The following is a 19780-nucleotide window of genomic DNA, read 5'->3' as shown; positions in this document are numbered from 1 at the left end:
TAGCTAATAGAAGTAACATTTTCTAGGTCCCATGAGTCATTTTAGACCTATTTCTTACTCCCACATCCAGTCAGTCAGCAAATTCTGTCAAATCTGTCTAATTTGCTTATTCATTTACTTCTGTCTGGAACTTTCTACCCCCAGAGGCTGGCTCCTTTTTTTTATCATCCAAATCTCAAATCAAATGTCACTTACCAAAAAAGGTCTTTGATGACCCTCCAATCTAAAGTAGCCACTCCCATCTTAGGAATTTTCCCAAAAACTCTATTTTAATTTCTGTGTAACACTGATTACTATTATAAATTCTCTTATCTGTTACTCATCTCTTCCTTTTCTAAAATTTCTCCTTGAAGTGCTGGTGGAGTGGCTCAAGTGACAGAGTGCTTGCCTAGCAAGGGTGAGGCTCTGAGTTCAAACCCCCATCCCACCAAAAATGAAAAAAAAATTTTTCTCCCTGAGAACAGAAATCTTGCCTAGCTTGTTCCTCACTGTACCCTTTTTTCTTAATATAATGCTGAATGTTGGGATGCACTAATATGAATATACCTTTTTAATTCATTCATTATAGCAGTCACTCAACAAATGCTTATTAGGCACTTCTGTGACAGACATTGTGTTAGGTATAAAATACAATGATGGGCAAAAGCAAATCTTATCTTTGTCCTCATAAAAGTGATATTTAGTCAGAGACAGCCGTTAATCTAATAATTACATAAATGTCAAGTTACTAGCATGTGTAGTCACTCTCAAATGTTTTCCCTTCTCTGAATCTCTATTACTATTGTTTTAGTTCAGGTTTACCAACTATTAAAATTACCTACTTTTCTATCTCCACCCTTACTACCCTCCACTCTGTTTGTTCAAAGCTAAATACAAATTCAATGCCACTTTCTACCTTAAAATCTTTAATAACGTCAATGACCCTCAAAAAAAAAAATATCCACACTCCTTAAGATAATGGTCTTCCATGACCAGCCCTCATCTATCTCTCTTGCCTCTCTTCACTACTTTTTTCTCTTCTGTACACTCTATGCTCCAGTCACCCAAAATTACATTCTTATCTCTGGACTTTTGGATGTATGGTTGTTTCTGTCTGATACATCTATCCCTACTTTTTGATTAACTTACTTCCTCCTCCTTCTGACTCAGTGGAGATAAACACCTCCAGAAAGCCTTGTCTAAGCTACCACAGACTAGCTCAGCATCTCTCTTCTGTACTCTCTTAGCCAAAAAAAAAATCCATTGTGGGTTTTTTTATTAGCTTGTTTCCCTTGCAGATCTTCCCTTCCACAAAGCTCCTTTATGAAAGAATGTGTTTCACATTTCTATCTCTAATGACTGTAGCAGTAGCAAGCATATAAAATAAATAGTGTAGTTGCATAGAGAACAGAAAGATGAATTTGGTCAGAATAAAAATCTACAATGGTATTCAACAACAGAGCTTCAAACATATCCTGTTAAGAATTTGTTTATAGCCAGGCATGTTGGTGCACACATAATCTCAACTACCTAGCAGCAGAGATCAGCAGGGTCACAGTTAAGGCAATTAGAGTAAAGCATTAGTGAAATCCCCCTTCTCAACAAATAACCTGAGAATGAGGGCTCACGTCTGTAATCCCTGCTACATGTGGGACATAGATAGGAGGGTCTTGGTCCAAGGCTGACCCTGGGCAGTAAGCAAGACTATATCTAAAAATAACTAAGCAAAAAAGGGTTGGGAATAGCATGCCTACTTAGCAAGGGCTCAGGCCCTGAGTACAAACCCAGTATGGCAAAATTAAAAAGAATGTATGTAGAAAGCATATTGACAAGAACAAGAGGCTGGAAGAAGCCTATTTTGAATCTTCCATACACTGGCAGTCAGCAATCAGTAATCTAATCACTAGATATATTCTATTTTGATGTTCAGAAAAGAGCATCAACTATCCATCATCTTGTTTGAAGTGCCAGAAATAAGGCAATGTGACAATTACATCATCAGACAAGATTTCTACCACTGATGAAATACTGTTCAACACAAAAGGCATTAACATCCCCTAGACTTGAACAAAGAACTTTGTAGCTGAAGAAGAAAAGGTAGTTTTGCAATCTTTTCATCACCAGATGCAAAGAATTGCTGGCAAAGAGAGGCAATACCACATAACGTATTAGGGAAACTTGAATATTCATACCAACAAATAAGATGTACAACAGACTGGAACTTACTATGGAAGCCAGGAAGAAGTGTCAACCAATGCTGTCCTAGGAAAGTTGCCTATTATTTCTAAGGAAGAGAAACATGAGGGTGCAAAAGTAAGTTAGTTCTTGAAAAAGTCTAGCATCCATGTGCAATCAGAAAGTTATTTGCTGGCATTAGCTGTTAGGGACAGAATAAGTATACAACATAAGTATGAAAGTAAAGGGACTTGCTATTCATCCTGAGAACATCCTACTTATACCCGACCCTCAACAAACCTAGAGGAATCAACTTCCTTGCCTAAAAGGGAAAAGCTGAGCACCAGTGTGGGATTGACTTTACAGTGTCCTAGTGGAGCTTCAGCTGACCACTGGCCAGCCAAACACACATCCAACATTCAGCAAATAGTCATTAAATATATAAGTTTTAGGCATGAGACTACATAAAGCCTAATTGGTGGAAGGAAGAGCTAAAGGTAGCTTGTAGAAAGGAACCAATGGGAGCACTTTGGAAACAAAATTAATAGCTGTCAGAATCCTACAGCCAAGGAACAAAGGCCCTTAAGAGATTCAGGATAAGTGAGCCACTGAAGACAATTCCTCATACATAGACACTGAGATAGAGCATATTAAGAATAACCTAGCAATCAGTCGATGACCAAGATAACTTCATATTCACCAGCAGAGCTCCTATATGTTACTGCTGAATGGAAAAGAACACTTTGTGATGAATGAAAAGTTTGAAAAGAAATAACTGTGTCTGAAAGTATCCCATCTAATTTGTATAAGATGGCACATTCTTAAATGCCAAAAGAACGAAGCTCAGGGTGAATTCAACAGGATGCCTTCACCTTAGATGCCTTATTTCTAACTCTCAAATGTTGAAATACAAGATCTGGAAGGGTGAGTCTTGTAATGACAAAGGCTGGGTGTGTAGTTTATTTTTAAGTCACTAGGTCTGAAAAGAAGAAAAGAACAAATGGTGGGAGAAGAGAGGGGAATCTTCTTGCTCCTTCTCCATCAAGACTATGGATCCTTTATGGGAGGTAGGGGTTTCCAAGGAGACAGGGTTTCTGAGCCAGAAAGAGAAGAACTGAGGACTGCTACTGGGACATAAATCTGGAGAGAAATTAGAGAACCCACAGTGGGTGGCACAGAATACCATGCTTAAAGATGAAAAAGTTTATCCTTTTATCTTTTCAAAGTGAACTTAAGGAAATTTTAGAGGTTAGAATCTGATGAAACCCAGTCTTTTCAGATACGGATCTTCTGATTAAAGGATTATTTATCATTTTCTATTCATAAAACTTCTTGCCATAATCCTGCCTTTAGAGGCTATTACTAAGTGTTCTAGTAAATGTAAACATCACAACATTCTTAAAAATAATAAAAAAATCACAACAATAATCAGGCTGCATAGTGGTATTATTCAAAACAAAGTTTCTTTCCAATTAGCTTCAAAATTAATTTTGTTAGCACAGAATATCAATTCTGCATTAGTGCTCTTTTGGTAATTACTGCTTACTGTCATGGCTCCATTAAGTTCCCATGTTTGAAATGATGAATGTGCACCTCTCCTGATTACTACTTGTGATTTCATGAGTTATTCTTAGAATTACAGTGTTTTTAGCAATGTGTTTATTGTTTTGTCAACAGTCAATTGACTAAGCCTTGAAAACTTTATATATATTAAATTCACCATAGGAATAATATGTCACATATTTTCAGATTCTTTGAAGTTATGGTATAAAATAAACTTGTTCAGAAAAGACTTGGATTACAAAAATTTTATTAAAATACTTTTGTATTTCACGATTTATTAGGATTTTATTGAAAGCTTCTTATTCTTTGAAAACCCTCCTACCCTCTCTTACTCTTTCTCTCTCTCAGGGTTTGAACTCAGGGCCTCACACTTACTAGCCAGGTGCTCTTCCACTTCAGCCACACCCACAACCCTCTTTCTCTTTAGTTACTTTTTGGATAGGGTCCTGTGATTCATCTACCAATGCCTTTCTGTGTGCCTGGGATTGCAGATATGCATCAGCACACTGGTTGAGATGGAGTCTTGCTAACTTTTTCTTAATGCAGACTGGCTTCAATCATCCTGATTTTTACCTTCTGAGTAGCTGGGACTACAGGCATGAGCCATTGCACCCTACTGCAAACATACAGTGAAGATTTTGCCAACACAGTTGTTTAGACACATTATCAGTTTTTAATTTTTATATCTTATTCTTCTAAGTTCCCAATATGGGGATGGAATCAGACACATAGACACATAAGAAATGATCACAATATAGTTATCTGAGAAATACTGATACCAAATGGAAAAGGGTTACAAAAAGGATTGAATGACATAGTATATGTAAAACATTGAGTACAGGACCTTGCCAGAAGAGTTGGAACTTGGTCTCAAAGATCTGGTGATCCACTGAAAAACATTAAGTTAAGGACAAGATCAAGTAAAATGACAAGGAAGGGGTGAGGATAGATAAGACACCTAAAAAATTAGCTAGCATTTGTTGCCCTTAACGCAGAGAAACTAAAGCAGATACCTTAAAAGCAACTGAGGCCAATAGGAAAAGGGGACCAGGAACTAGAGAAAAGGTTAGATCAAAAAGAATTAACCTAGAAGGTAACACCCACGCACAGGAAATCAATGTGAGTCAATGCCCTGTATAGCTATCCTTATCTCAACCAGCAAAAACCCTTGTTCCTTCCTATTATTGCTTATACTCTCTCTACAACAAAATTAGAAATAAGGGCAAAATAGTTTCTGCTGGGTATTGAGGGGGTGGGGGGGAGAGGGAAGGGGTGGAGTGGGTGGTAAGGGAGGGGGTGGGGGCAGGGGGGAGAAATGAACCAAGCCTTGTATGCACATATGAATAATAAAAGAAAAAAAATGAAGCAAATCTGAGCAAGATGGAACTGAGGAGTCTAAAGACAGATTGATGGGTTTACAGACCATTTTAATTGCCAAGAAATCCTGAGAACAAATTTAAGTCAGTGGCAGTGGAGTTGATAAAGCAAAACATACACTTAGGAGATAAATTCAAAGCAAGTTATTTTGAATTGGGTAAGACTGAAGGAAAACGAAAGTCAAAGTGACTCGCTGGCTGCTGGCTTGGGAAATGTGTTGCTTGGGTGAGTCATTGTACCATAAACAGATGCAGAAACAAAGATCTGAGTGGAGTGGGAAAGATGAGAAGATGCTAAGAGAAATAATGAGTTTAGATGTGAACTAGCACAGTTTTAGTGAATGAATTTTATGGTGTTAAGGTCGAAGAGGTAAACAGGTTGAGAAGCCAAAAAGAGATCTGGAGTTTGAGGTTTGCAAATCATACCATAAAGCTTATTATCAATCCCAGAGCAATCAATGACATCTTCCGAATTTCTGGTTATAGGAGCTCGATTAGCTTTATTAAAGTAAATCAATGTGGTGGAATATGTTACAAAGCCATTGAATTTGTTTTTCAGTGGTGGGAAAATGTGCAAAGAATAATATCGAATCAAATAAAAACAGAATGCACAATTGCCTGTACAGTAAAATCTCAACTGTGTAAACAAAATAAGCCTCAAAAGTGTCAAGGAAAACTAATAAATAGTTATAATGATCATGTTAGAGATGAAGAGGACAGTGGTATCAAAGGTACAAGGGTAAGGAGTACAGTGTGCACATGGAATGTACACAGAATGGTAAGCAGTGAAGGGTTGTTAAAGATGTAGCATGATGGCAAAGAGTGGTCAGAGAGGAAGGTGGGTAGGAAGATGGAGGCTTGTTAAATTAAGCTTCTTCCAGGTGCTGCTGGTTTACACCTGTAATCCTAGCTACTTGAGAGGCTGAGATCAGGAAGATCATGGTTCGAGGACAGCCTGGGCAAGTAGTTTGTGAGACCCCAGCACAGCAAAATGGAATGGAGGCGTGGCTCAAGCTGTAGATGGCCTGCTTTGCAAGCGCATAGTCCTGAGTTCAAACCTTAGTCCCACCAAGTAAATAAATAAATAAAAGAGTCTGTCCTTTTTACTCTGATGACTGTTAAAAAAAATACAAAGTAGTGTTTTTCTTTCACTAGGGTTGCTGTAACAAAGTGCCAAGGACTGTTTTCCTTAAATAATAAAAATTTATTTTCTTACAATTCTAGAGACTATAGAAGTCTAAAATAAAGATCCCAATAGGATGACAGGATGGGTCTTCTGAAGTCTCTCTCCTTGATTTATAGGTGGCCACCCCGCCATGTTTATGTAGTCTTCCCCACTGTGTGTGTGTATTCTAATCTCTTCCTTTTACAAATATACCTCTCATACCACATTAAAGTAGTATGACATCAACACTAATGACCTCATTTTAACTGAATTACTTCTTTAAAAGAAAAAAAAGTCAACTGCGCACCAGTGGCTCACATCTGTCATCCTAGCTACTCAGGAGGTAGGTTCAAAGCCAGCCCAGGGAAATAGTTTGCAAGGTCCTATCTCAAAAAAACCCATCACACAAAAAATGGTCTGGTGGAGTTGCTTAAGGTGTAAGCCCTGAATTCAAGCCCCCGTACTACAAAAAACAGAGCCATATCCAAATATGGTCAGATTCAGAGATTAAGATTTCAATTTATCAATTTTCATGGGACATAGTTCAATCCATAACAGGGAATGATGTGGTTAAATTTCCTTTGGGATTAATATGGAGTATTTATTTGAGAAAAAAGAAATGCTTTAACAGGTTGGGATTACTGTGTAAAATGTTGTTAACAGAGATACAGGCAAAGGGATCAATTAGCATTTTAAGAAATAAAATTGACACTATCAACATTGGTGTGACAGGCAGAGAAAGAGCCCATGAGGAAGACAATATTGTATGAAGTGAAGCAGAAAAGTCACTTGTCACAGAATCCAAAGGGACCGGTGATCTTTGATGAAAGGAACAGTCAATAGTAAAAAAAAAAAAAAAAGAGCAAAGAGATTCCAAAGGTAAAGACTGAGAAATGTTAGTCTTTGGAATTAGAACAGTTTTTGAACATTGACACCTAGCAATAATTCTTGAGCTTTTATGTGTTAGACAACAGGTAAAGCAAATATTACATTTTTTATAGAGCATCAATAGAATAGACTAAGGAAAGTATCATTATGTACATTTCACAGTGTAAGAAGACTCTAGGTCAAAAAAGTCAAATGCCTTGTCTAAGGTCAGCCAGAGAACTTCAGATGTAGGTGTTCAACCTAGAATTTGTTGTAAGTCACCAAAGTAGCTGTGAAACATGGAAGGTATTAAAATTCAGAGAGCAGGAAGGGGTAAGTGAATGGTTGGTAAAAAGTAAGATAAGCTGGCCTTCTCAGAAGAAAAGGACAGAGACCAATTGACTTCATTCCCCATGATTTCCCCATTCTTTTGTACATTGCCTATACACAGTAGATGCTTAAGAAAATTTAGTTCAATGAACAAGAAATAAATGTTGTGCTAGCTATCAGGTATATATGTAAGGGATGAAAGAGAAGGCAGCATAGATGTGGACTGCACATAGCCTAGAAGTAAGGATCCAGTAAAGAATATGACACTGAAGGAGAAAGAGAGTAAAACTCAAGCCAGGTCCTTCCTAAAAGAGGTTGTCAGTGCCTGCGATCAAGTGCACAAATAGAAATTTTATCTGAATTAAAGAAGAGAAACTTCCTTTGAGGTTGAACGAAAACAGTGAAGTATAGAAATAAATATGTAAGGACACACTGCTTCATTTTCCAACAATGCTCCCCATATTAAATTCCTGCATGACAGTCTACATTACCATCCCCAGTTATTTGCTTCAAAGTTTTTTAATACATTTATACAAGCCATTCCTCTATGCCTAGAATTCCTTATTCTCATTCAATAGTCAAAAACAAAAACACAGACTCAAATAGTAAGCTGTCTTAGAATTATTTCTTGAATTTACCAAGCAGATTTTATCACTCCCTCCCTTTTATATCTCTTACCGCTTGCTGCACTTTCTCCTTGTTCTGAAGAGAATTGGAGACTATAGATAAAGAACCTCCTCTTTATTTATTGAATGCCTTTGAAATAGCATAGCCACGAAATGTTTCAAAGTGTTAGCATGCATAATGTATATTTTAGAACAGAGGCATTTTAAAATTTGATTTAGCTTGAACACAACTACCTCTACTTAGTTCACTCTTTTGTAGGTTAAAAAAACATGTGGTTTAAATTTTCTTACTGGTTAACTAACAACTAGGGTAGATAATTGCATTTTATAATGAAAACATCCTTAATTCATTGAATTTTAATAATCTCATACTCCAAATGACTCATAGATTGGAAAAATGTATGCAATATAATTGAAGAATAAAAGGTTGCTTGCCTATGAAGATGTATATATTGATCACCTTGATATTTAAAGAAAATGATTTGTATTTGTGCCCTATCTTCAAAGTCAAACCATATGCTGTAATACTTTAAGCTTTCAAGCTGATGTTGAATTTGGGTGGTTCAATAGTGAGATGAGAATATTGACTGCTATATTACTGCTCTGTTAGATAATTCCATTCTTGAATAAACTATATGACCTATGAGAAGCACAAATGATAAGGCAGAGACATCTGAGACAAAACACTAAATGAAATTGTTTAGCAGCTACCATGTTGAATATTTCAAACTCATCCAAGAAGAATGCACAAAGTGTATAATCATGCTTGACTTGAGTTTGGGATTCAAGCTATGTAGCATCATTTATGTCTAATTTATAAAATATGGTCAGATATTTAAAATAAGAAAAGATAATATTCTTTGTAATATTTTACACATGCTGTTATCTTTCTTTTATCACCAAAATAAGAATGCAAACTTAATAAGCACATAGTGGAAAGTTAAGATGGAAATTAGCTATATGAATCTGTAAATAAATGTCTCTTTAAAATAACTACTTAATATTATGTGCAAAATAAATAAAAATAACCAAACTTCAAGCAAAATCTAGAAGAAAAAAGTATCTTCACAAATAATATGCCTATGTGTTGCTTGTCAATTAAACATGCAGATAAGTAATTTTTATTCAGTCTATGTGCATTCCTGGTGTGTCTGTTATATACATGGAGTTGTTCAACTTTTAGAGCATTGGCCAAGTACTTCTAATGTATTAATAATTGTATGTATTTGAAGACTGTATTTCTTGCCTTCTAAAGTGAAATGCTTTTAAGATTGGTATGCAATACTTTTAGCTATATGCAAAACTATTATAATGAAATATCACATTTTCATATTTAATTGAAAATATAAAAGTCTGCATAGATGGAGCAAGAAGAAATTTCTAATGCAGCTGAGGCATTCAATCATATTTAATATTGTGTACAACCATAATTGCATTTATCTGGGAGATCATAATTGGCTTTGTGTTTTGCTATTTGAGCATATCCAATTTTTAAATTATTATGTATTAGTAAAAGTATAGCACTTAGTTTGAATAAGAAGTAGTACATCAAAAATTATGAACAAGGAGGTATATTATTAATTGAAATATGTGATTGGTGGCTTTTCTGGGGGAAATACGGAGAGAAAATGGGGCATGATTAACTGATTCAGAATGTCTCCTACTGAAAAATTTTGTTCAATAAGAACCCATTATAATTTGTGACCGTTTGTCACTCTGCAGTATATAAAATAAATGGATTCAGGTGCGCTAGCAGTAAAAGTTATTGAATAAAAATGCCAGGTTTTTTTAAAGATGATTTCTTAGCTTATTTAATTACAAATAGCCATAGTACATTCATCTGCCTTATTGCTATGTTTCCAGAGATGCCAGATATTTTTGTAAAAGATTTTTTCTAATATATACATTTAGTATTTTACATTCAAGCCTAATTTTTCAAGGTGCAAACTATACATATTTTAATAAAGCATGAAATCAGAAAAAGTTGCTATTAAATATTTAATAGAAAGTAAATGGAAAAAATAATTGTCTGCAACCCAAAATATTCTTCCAATCGAAATTCTTTTTTGTAGAGAGAGAGTCTTGCTATGTAGCCCAGGCATGCCTCAACTTCCCAAGTGCTGGGATTACAGGCACAAACCATCACACCTGGAAATCAAAATTCTTTTACTGTAATGAATGAAGCATACTCTTCTTTGGCATATCCACTTACATATATATCTCTCATTGGTATTTTTAGTGTTTTTTCTTGTGTAAGAGATTTTTTTACACACTATAAGAGATTAAATTTATTCTAAATATGATGGGAATATTTGAGAGGAAGTTTATACATTATCTACTCAGACAAAGGAGTTTACCATTGAAACTCATGTTAAAATATCAATGTATCCAGTCTATTCCTATTCTTCTTTAAACAATATGCATCAATATTGCTTATTATTATAGAATGGAGATCATTTAAATAAGCAGAAATATTCTTGGAACTTTCAGAAAGTTATTTTCATGAGAATGGCTTATCACTTGGTGATCATCATATGAAAGTTTTACTTGCATGTTTTTCATCATCTAGTTCAGTTCCAGTTTGAGTTTAAATTTCTGTTTCTACTTTATCTATTTTTTCCTAATCCTAGAGCTGTGCCTCTTCACAACAATTTCATTTAAAACCTGTTTCTATGGATTTACATTAAGCCAAGTAAACTTTCTACTTCCCTTACTGTAGATCAATTGGTAAGAATTTTAGTCACCTTCTGCATTAGGCATTCCATCTTTTGGGCATTGAAATTGATTTTTCTCATCTTAGCATCTGAAGATCCAGAATGTGCCCATTGCCCAATCGCCTGAGACTATACAGTGACAGCTACAACAGAGGATGTGGAGGCAGCAGCTTTTCGGGCACCAGAAATGGCAGCATCAGGAGCATCAGCACGAATAGACTTTGTAGAGGTAGTTCTCTCAAACTCTGTCATGGAACCAAACATTTTTGGTGTGCTACCTGCTGATAGGGGCTGCCTTCTTACTGCCTAGTGTATGCAAAATGTTTGGTCTTTGTTAAACTTTAATGGTGACATTCCTGGCTAGTACAGTGAGATCTACTTGTTTGGTTTTTTTTCCCAAGTGTGTTCAGTTGTCATTACTTTCAATGAATATAAAATTTTATCAGTCTCAAAAAAATATTAATACCCGTATTTTAGCAAATTTGTTTCACTATTTGTTATGTAAAGCTTCTATAGCATATAAGTTTTGTATAAGTACTTTTAAAACTCATCTTAATGTAGTAAAAATGAGAATTTCTCTAGATGGTTAAATTCTTCAGAGACTGAATATAGTTGCCTGGTTTCTCTCCCTGATGATGTTCCATTGTGAACTTATTTTGCACAATGAAAGATTATTCCCAGATGGTCCCAAGTCAAAATATGAAATGCCACTGATTTATTGATTTTTTGTATTCTTTAACCTTATGTAATTTAATGGGAAGAAATTATTTCATAGCTGTAAAACACATTTGTTAATTAACCACATTGGCTTATTTGTACAGTTCAATAGCTTTTCCATTTGCATACACAGTGAGTCTCCTCCCCACAAAGATGCTTTTGTAAAATATGTAGCAATTGACAACCGTGTGTGCCTTTACTTTTACATATTATAGATCTGCTTTAGAAGTAGGCTATATTTCTTGAAATTTTGAGCAGCTTGCTGTTCAACATACAGATGACTAATGCAGTACAGCAGATGAATCATCCTTCACCTCATTTTAACTCCTTTTTTGATCAAGACAAAATATAAAGGAGTGGTAATAGATTATTGGAGGTATTGCTTGATTAGACATAATTTGAAGGATCTTTTTATAAGAGATATTAGTAGGATACATTGAGCTTAATAGCTTGTCCTGTATTTTAGTTATACTTAATTTTACTATCCAGGAAATAAAAAACTATAACATTTTATGCAAAAACTATGCTTTGGAGCCAAAATTTACAAATATTTCTGTTCTGTCTTGTGCACTTTAATTATATAAAATATGAAATTATTTCCTAGCTTTTATAACCCTTTGTAAAAATGTACATATGAAAATGAATGTTGATTATTTTGATAAAATTGTATAAATTCTGATTTATCAATGAATACTTATGAAGAGCTATATGTAAAAATGTATAAATTTACTTGTATTTGAACCATATGCTAATGGACTTCTGTCATTTTCACATATATTTCATATATCTCTCAGAAACTGTATTCTGAATAATGTATGTTATTGTAACACAAAATATAAATCTCTGATGCTTCTTTAAAAAATATTATTATCTTAGGATAGTGATATAATGTATTCTTATGAATTCTCAATATCTTTCAACTACCACCAATGCTTAGGTTCCTTAAATTTATTATAGAGATAATTTTTAAAACTTGGCTTGAAAGCAGCTTTAAGGATTAAAGAAATACTGTCTTCTGCTACTATGCTGCTCCACAAAACTGAACTTTCCATTGTTAAAGCTTGAAAATCATATGAAGTTGCAATTAAAGTCTGGTCTGCCGCACTATGCATTCTGTTGGATAATTACTTTGTTGACATGGCCTTCCTGTCTTGTGGCAATGTGTAGAAATTGAAAGTTTGTATATGTAGGATAAAGGAAACTTTTCTTAATGAAAGGAAGTTAGCAAGTGACTTGAATAATTGTTGTCAAAACTGGAGTGGTTTTTAGCAGCATCTGCAGAAGTGATTGTACAAGAAGCTAGACTAAATATTGTTGAACTGAATACTTCATTCACATTTGCACCCTGTCCATGCTATATTTCAAGGTTAGTGTTCCATCAGGCATAAATGATTGTGAATTCATTTGTTCATGTTAATCTAATCTTTTATTCCAAAGACCACAATACATACTAATTTAACAAAATTTAATGTGTTTATTTTAAAAAGAGTTGTACTTTTAACTCTATATTCATTTTTTAATTATGTAAAATAGTAAGAGGATGAAATGTGCTTGCATATTGATACTGAAAAATAATTTTAGTGGGCTATCTTTTAGAAAAGACATTCTAAGGTATATTCTATTGATTAGACATTCATGAGTATTAGAATATGAATACTGAGTTAGAATTTGTCTAAACTTACTCAACATGGACAAACAACAGAAGTCAGTACAATGTGTAGTTACCCCTTCTCCAGGATACCAAGAACAACAATCCCTTTCCTCTCTCATAAAATTAGACCAACTCCAAGGAGCCAGAGGCCTTATATAAACAGCATACTGAATTGCTGTTCCACATCATATTGACAGCTGGTAAAGAGAAGTCAGGTTTTGTGGCTCATGGAAATGCCTTGGAGAATGGAATATATATTCCCTTATGCCTTTCAGCAGTTACAGGTCCCTAGAAGTTCAAGAATTTCTTACATATAGTCTCCCATCCATACATTTTTGTTTGGATCAAGTTTTAACAATTAAGGTTTCTGCAACTTTGTATTTCTTTCTGATCAAGTCAGCTCTTCCTGGAGAAAAACTATCAGGCCTATTTTGTCAAAAGAAAAATTAAAGAAGTCATTTTAATGTCATCTTTTATATCACATGTTTCTGCCACTAGCAATCAATAAAAGTTCAGTAGAAACTGATAGCTTATTTATTGGGATAAAAAGGAAATAATTTTACTGGGGCAAAGATAGAGCACCTCTTGGTTGTCTGATACAGTATAAAATAGCTGGTTCTGAACAGAGGGGGAATGTGGAAACCAAGTAGTTGCCCAAATTCTAACGGAGTTAAAAAAAAAAAACTTCCAGTAAACCAATAATACCCCCATTGCCCAAATACATGCAGCCTGTTTTGATTTCAGCTGTATTTTGTATATGCACACAACATCTGAAATTCTACTTGGACAAATTTTAGAGACACTGCAAACATCAGTAAAATCCAGTTCAGTAAGCATTTGTTGAGACCTGACTCTTTGTTGAGCACTGTAATACTGGAGACACCAAGTACAGAGAGCTCCTGCTTGCTGTTAGGCCACTCACGGTCTGGTGAGGAATATAGACAGGTAAAGCCTTTCATTCAGGGCAGCATGAAACACAGAAGATAAATGCACAGAAATGGTACTGAGAAGTACTTAGTCCTCAGATAGAACTGCAAAGTCCAGAAAGAACTTATAAAAGAGAAGCCTGAGGAGACTTAAACAATAAATTACAATTTAAAAGTGGGTGACAGAAATGGTACTGAGAAGTACTTAGTCCTCAGATAGAACTGCAAAGTCCAGAAAGAACTTATAAAAGAGAAGCCTGAGGAGACTTAAACAATAAATTACAATTTAAAAGTGGGTGAGGAGTATAATGAATGTTGCTCATAGAAGAAACATGTCACACGGAACTGAATGTGTAAGATAGTATGCATGAGGAAGAAGTAACCACGAAGGCACTCACATATGCAGTTAGACTTCATTTTGTGAGCAATTGTACAGTTGTAATGAAAGGGTTTTGTGAAAAAGAATGCCAAGTCAGATTTTTGAGTGATGACAAAAATTTTATTAAGAACTCATAGGCATCCTTCTGCTAAGAATGCAATAAACAAAACTCACTCCTCCATTCCTTTCCTTTAGAAAACTTTAATAAGGTGTGAAGCACATAACAAAATTTTAGATGTACAATTCAATATTTTCAGTAAATTTATAAATCAGTACAATTATCACCAAAATGCAATTTTGATTTTTTTTCATCAACCAAGTCTCTCCTGCTCATTCACAATCAATCTCCATCCTTATCTTCTTCTCTGTACCAGCCCCATGCAACCACTGAACTGTCTTCTGTCTTTATGAATTTGCCTTTTCTGCACATTTCATATGAATAGAGTTACATGTAGCCTTTGGTAACTGGCTTCTATCACTTAGCATAATGTTTTTGAGGTCTCTGCCACACAGTTATTAGACAAACAGAGCAGAAGTATTTCACTCTAAAAGAGGCTGTGAACACTGAGGAAGAAGGCATATAACAAGGATATCATTGAGCCTGCCGGAAGGCAAGGAAGGTATTATGAGGCCCAGACAGTGATGTGATGGCAGCAAAAGGGGGTTCCTTGGCAATTCAAGAGTCAACCCTTGGGCTTTATGAGGAAGCTGGAACTGAGCATCAGCACCATACCCAGAACACACGCTGAAGGTCTTTAGCCAGCACTGAAGAAAGAGATAACAGAGGCTCAAAGGTGGGGTGGGGAGACATGATGGCGTGATATCACTACACGGTAGTTCTCAGGATAAAAGAGTAAGGTTTTCCTAGAAGTGTTGGTGTGCAATAGGGCAGGATGGAAAATATCAGTAAGTACTATGAACAAAGTTATTAGAGCCCCTTAAATGTCAAAAACAACCTTTGGACAGGTGCCTGTGGCTCATGCCTAGCTACTCAGGAGACAGAGAACAGGAGGATCGGGGTTCAAAACCAGCCCAGACAAATAGTTCGTGAGACCCTACCTTGAAAATACCTAACACAAAAAGAGCTGGTGGAGTGACTCAAAGTGTAGGCCTTGAGTTCAAGCCCTAGTACAGAAAAAAAAAAAAAAACACCTCTGGAGTCCATGTTTCTTTAAATGTCCTTTGTAGCCGAGGATAGGAGTAAATAATGGAAGAAAGGGAGACCAGTTGCTATCATCTGACTAAGAGTGGTGGGCACCATAACAATAGGAGAAAAGGAAAGTAAACATTTTTGAAAGTTAAATTCAAAGGACATTCAGTAGAGTGTGGTTCATTCTTGGCATATGTAGGTGAAAGTTGATAAAATCAAACCTCTTCTGGACTATTGCTTAAATCAGGGCTTCACTCTGACTTTGTGGTTTGATTTAAAAATTGTTCCCCAGACAACAGAGCCATGTCCAATGCAACTAATGTCAAATAACAAAGCTAAAATAAAGCATTCTGCTGCATTAACACCTGATTTTTATTATTTTTGTACAAAGTGATGAGTTTCATTATGATGTATCTATATACGCATATAACATACTTTGATTATATTCACCCCCTCTATTGCCCTTTCTAGTTTTCTCTCCTCTCTTCCCCTTTTTTAATGGTTCCCTTTTTACTCTCAAGTCCTTCCTCCAACCCAAATTCCACATATGAGAAAAAACAGTTCCATTCATTTTCCTGCAAATGACATAATTATATACTTTGTGGACAAATAAACCTCCATAGTGTATATATACCACATTGTCTTAATCCATTCATCAATTGATGGGCACCTAAACTGATTCCATAACTTGGCTATTGTGAATAGTGCCACAGTAAACAGGGGTGTGCAAATATCTCTATAGTAAATTGACTTTGATTCTGTTGTATACATACCCAGAAGTAAAATGCCTCTGCCATATGGTAGTTCCATTGTTAACTTTTTTTGAGAAATCTTCATATTGATTTCCATAGTAGATGAACTAATTTATATTCCTACCAACAGTATGTAAAGGTTTATTTCTCCCCAATATCCTCACCAACATTTGTCATTGTTTTCTTGATGATAGCCATTCTGACAGGGTGAGATGGAATCTCAGTGTAGTTTTGATTTGCATTTTCCTGATGGCTTAAAGATATTGAACATTTTTTCATGTGTTTATTAACTGTGTCTACTTCATTTGAGAGCGTCTGTTCAGTTCATTTGAGCATCTATTGATATAAAAAACTAAAAAAATTAAATACCAAAAGATAAATTAATACCACTTTTTGATTGACCATAAATCTGCTTCCCTTTATTAGTGTTGCTGAGGTCAAATCTAAATTCCAATTCCAGAATGAAGACTTCCCTGGTTCTCCAGCTCCAGCCATTCTACTACTTACGTGCTTGGGACTTATATATAATATTGCTAAAAGGTATCATGTTACAATTAGTGGTTTGAGGGTCTGCTTCCTTGAGCTCTTTGAAGATAATACTGTGTTAGTCATAACTGTATCTCCAAAGTTACATTTGTTGAATGGATAGAAGAGATGCAGCAATCAGAGGAAATGCAATTTCTTGTCGAGTATTCAACTACTATTACATGTAATGGAAACAGCACAATTAAAACATCTAATGGCATTCTCTGCATCTATTTATAAAGAACCATTCTCATCAAAATTCCATATGAAAACAGTACATTTACTCACTATTACTCTTAATTGAGCCTCCATAGGTTGAAGATCCTGTATGTGAAATGCTTGGAAGAAGCATTTTAGATTTTAGGGTTTTGTTTTAACCATATATTAATAGTACAAGGAGGTTTAATAGTGCAGGAAGATTTCATTGTGATAATTCCATACATGTATACATTGTACTCTGAACAAGTTCACCTACCCCACTCTATTATACTGCCTTAGAATTTGGGATTTTATGGACTTTTTAATATCAAGATATACATATGAGATGTATTGGGATGGGACTCAAGTCTAAATATGAAATTAATTTATATCTGATAGACACTTTTTACACAGAGCCTAAAAGTAATTTTATACAATTTTTTTGCAATATTGGAGTTTGAACTCACGACCTTACGCTTGCTAGACAGGTGCTCTACCACCTGAGCCACTCTACCAACCCTATTTTGTGTTGGGTATTTTCAAAATAGTGCCTCCTGAACTATTTGCCTAGGCTGACTTTGAGCCACAATCCTACTGTTCTCTGCCCCAAGTAGCTAGGATTACAGGTGTGAGCCACTGGCCAATTTTACACAATATTTTTAATGAGCCTGAGTTTTGACTGTAACTTGTCACATGAAGTCAAGTGTAGAAAGTCCTACTTGTGGCATCATTTCAAGGCTCAAAATTTTTTTTTTGTTTCTAAAAACAAAAATTTTTGTTTTTAGAGTATTTTGTATTTGATATTTTCAGAGTAGTGATTCTTGACCTGTAGAACATTGCTGAGTTTGAAACTGTTAGCATTATGCAACTAGTACCTACTGTGTGGCTAGTACTATTTACCAGTTTACTTTTGAAACCAAAAACTCAAGCAGAATAAAACAAAAGTAAGCATATGGTACTATATCGAACTAAAAATGCTTCCATACAGCAAAGCAAACAAAATGAAATCAACAAAATGAAAAGGCAGCATGTAGATTGGGAGAAAATATTTGTAAATCTTATGTCTGAAAAGAGTTTAGTATCAAAATACACAAGGAACTTGCACAACTCAACAGCAAAAAATAAATAACCCAGTTTTAAAAATGAGCAAAGGACCTCAATAGACATTTTTCTAAGGAAGACATATGACCATCAAACAGTTACAAATCACTGATCATTAAGGAAATAATATAAAAACTGCAATGGGATAATACCTCTTGCCAGCAGGACAGCTACTATCATAAATACAAAAGATAAGTATTGACAAAAGTATAGAGAAAACATAAAGTGGTGGGAATGTAAATTGACACAGTAACTATGGAAGATAATATGGAGAATCCCCCAAAAAACTAATGATAACTATATGATCCAGTAATTCCTCTTCCAAGTATAACATTACTAATCACAATAGCCAAGATATAAAAACAATCTAAGTGCTAGTTAACTGATGAATGAATAAAGAAGTTATCATATATTTATGTGCGCGCACACACACACACACACACACATATATATATGGAGAGAAAGGGAGGAATATTATTATTTAAACTTATCTATGACAGCATGGATAAACCTAGAGAACATTTTTCTAAGAGAAATAGGACAGACACAAAAAGAAAAATATCACATTATCTCACTTACATATACAATCAGAAAGTCAAGTACATAGAACCAAAGAGTAGAACAGTGGTGAGCGAGGGCTGGGAGATGGGTTAAATGGGAGATGTAAGTCAAAGGGTACAGGTTTGTTTTTATAAAGATGGGTGAGTTCTGTAGACATTGACAATTGTAGTTAATAATATATGGTATTCTTCAAATATGATAAGATGGCCAATCATAAGCATTCTCCTCACAAAAGCAAAAAATAAGTAACTGTGTGATGTGGTGGATATGACAATCAGCTTGATTGTGGCAATGTTTTCATTTTGTGTGTGTATATGGAAGCATCAAGTTGTGTCTTCTGAATATATACAACTTTTACTTGCCAATAATACCTTGGTAAAGGTAAAACAACTTTAAAATAAAGTGAAAAAGGAGGGTGTGAATAACAAGGACACAGTTCATGTTAAAGACAAGAGTTAGAAACTCATGAGATAAAGTAAATATTTTTTTCCAAATAAAGCAAATGATGTGTTTAAACACAGTACAATAGGCGTTTTTGAAATTCCTTCTTGTACTATGACAGGCATAGTACAAGAAGATGCATGATACTACATATATTCCAACTCAAATTTTGCTTTGACCTCTAAAAGAACAACAATCTGACACAACAAAGTTAGCCAATATGCGGTCTCTTCATACTTAACAACAAAGGACAACTAATATTTAGTTAGTGTCTATATAAGCTCTTTACCCAAATGCATTATTTTACTAAACCTTGTAGCAACTGTATACTATATGCATTCTCACAACTGACACTTGACAAAGCTGAGTCTCAGAAACAGTAACCAATTTATACAAGATCATTCTGACATACAGTGTTGGAAAATGGATTCCAACCCACTTTTCTCTCTAGCACTCCAAAACGTATCACTGTGATTGTATTGCCTAACAATTATAGCTTTTCTTAAATTCCATTTATGAAACTTCAAATTATTTGTTTACCTCCAAGGTACTTGATAAGGAATCAAATTATATGAATGGTTCTT

General features: G+C 34.9%; 1 protein-coding gene across 8 annotated transcripts in view; it reads left to right on the top strand.

Annotated features, from left to right (window-relative positions):
• Lrrc7 (leucine rich repeat containing 7) overlaps window positions 1-19780 on the top strand; it is a 509113-nt gene that overhangs the window by 281656 nt on the left and 207677 nt on the right. The window contains exon 8 of one of the 8 annotated variants that reach the window (XM_074079779.1): window positions 10882-14263. The exons of the other annotated variants lie outside the window; for them this stretch is intronic. Coding sequence (XP_073935880.1) covers window positions 10882-10888 — 7 coding nt within the window. The 3' untranslated portion in view covers window positions 10889-14263. Of the gene's footprint in view, window positions 1-10881; window positions 14264-19780 lie in introns of those variants that run through there. 8 annotated transcript variants of the gene reach the window in all.

This window comes from Castor canadensis, chromosome 7 (assembly GCF_047511655.1).
Source record: "Castor canadensis chromosome 7, mCasCan1.hap1v2, whole genome shotgun sequence".
NCBI lineage: Eukaryota > Metazoa > Chordata > Mammalia > Rodentia > Castoridae > Castor > Castor canadensis.
Note: the sequence above shows the minus strand (reverse complement) of the source record. Positions and strands in the feature narration are given on the sequence as shown.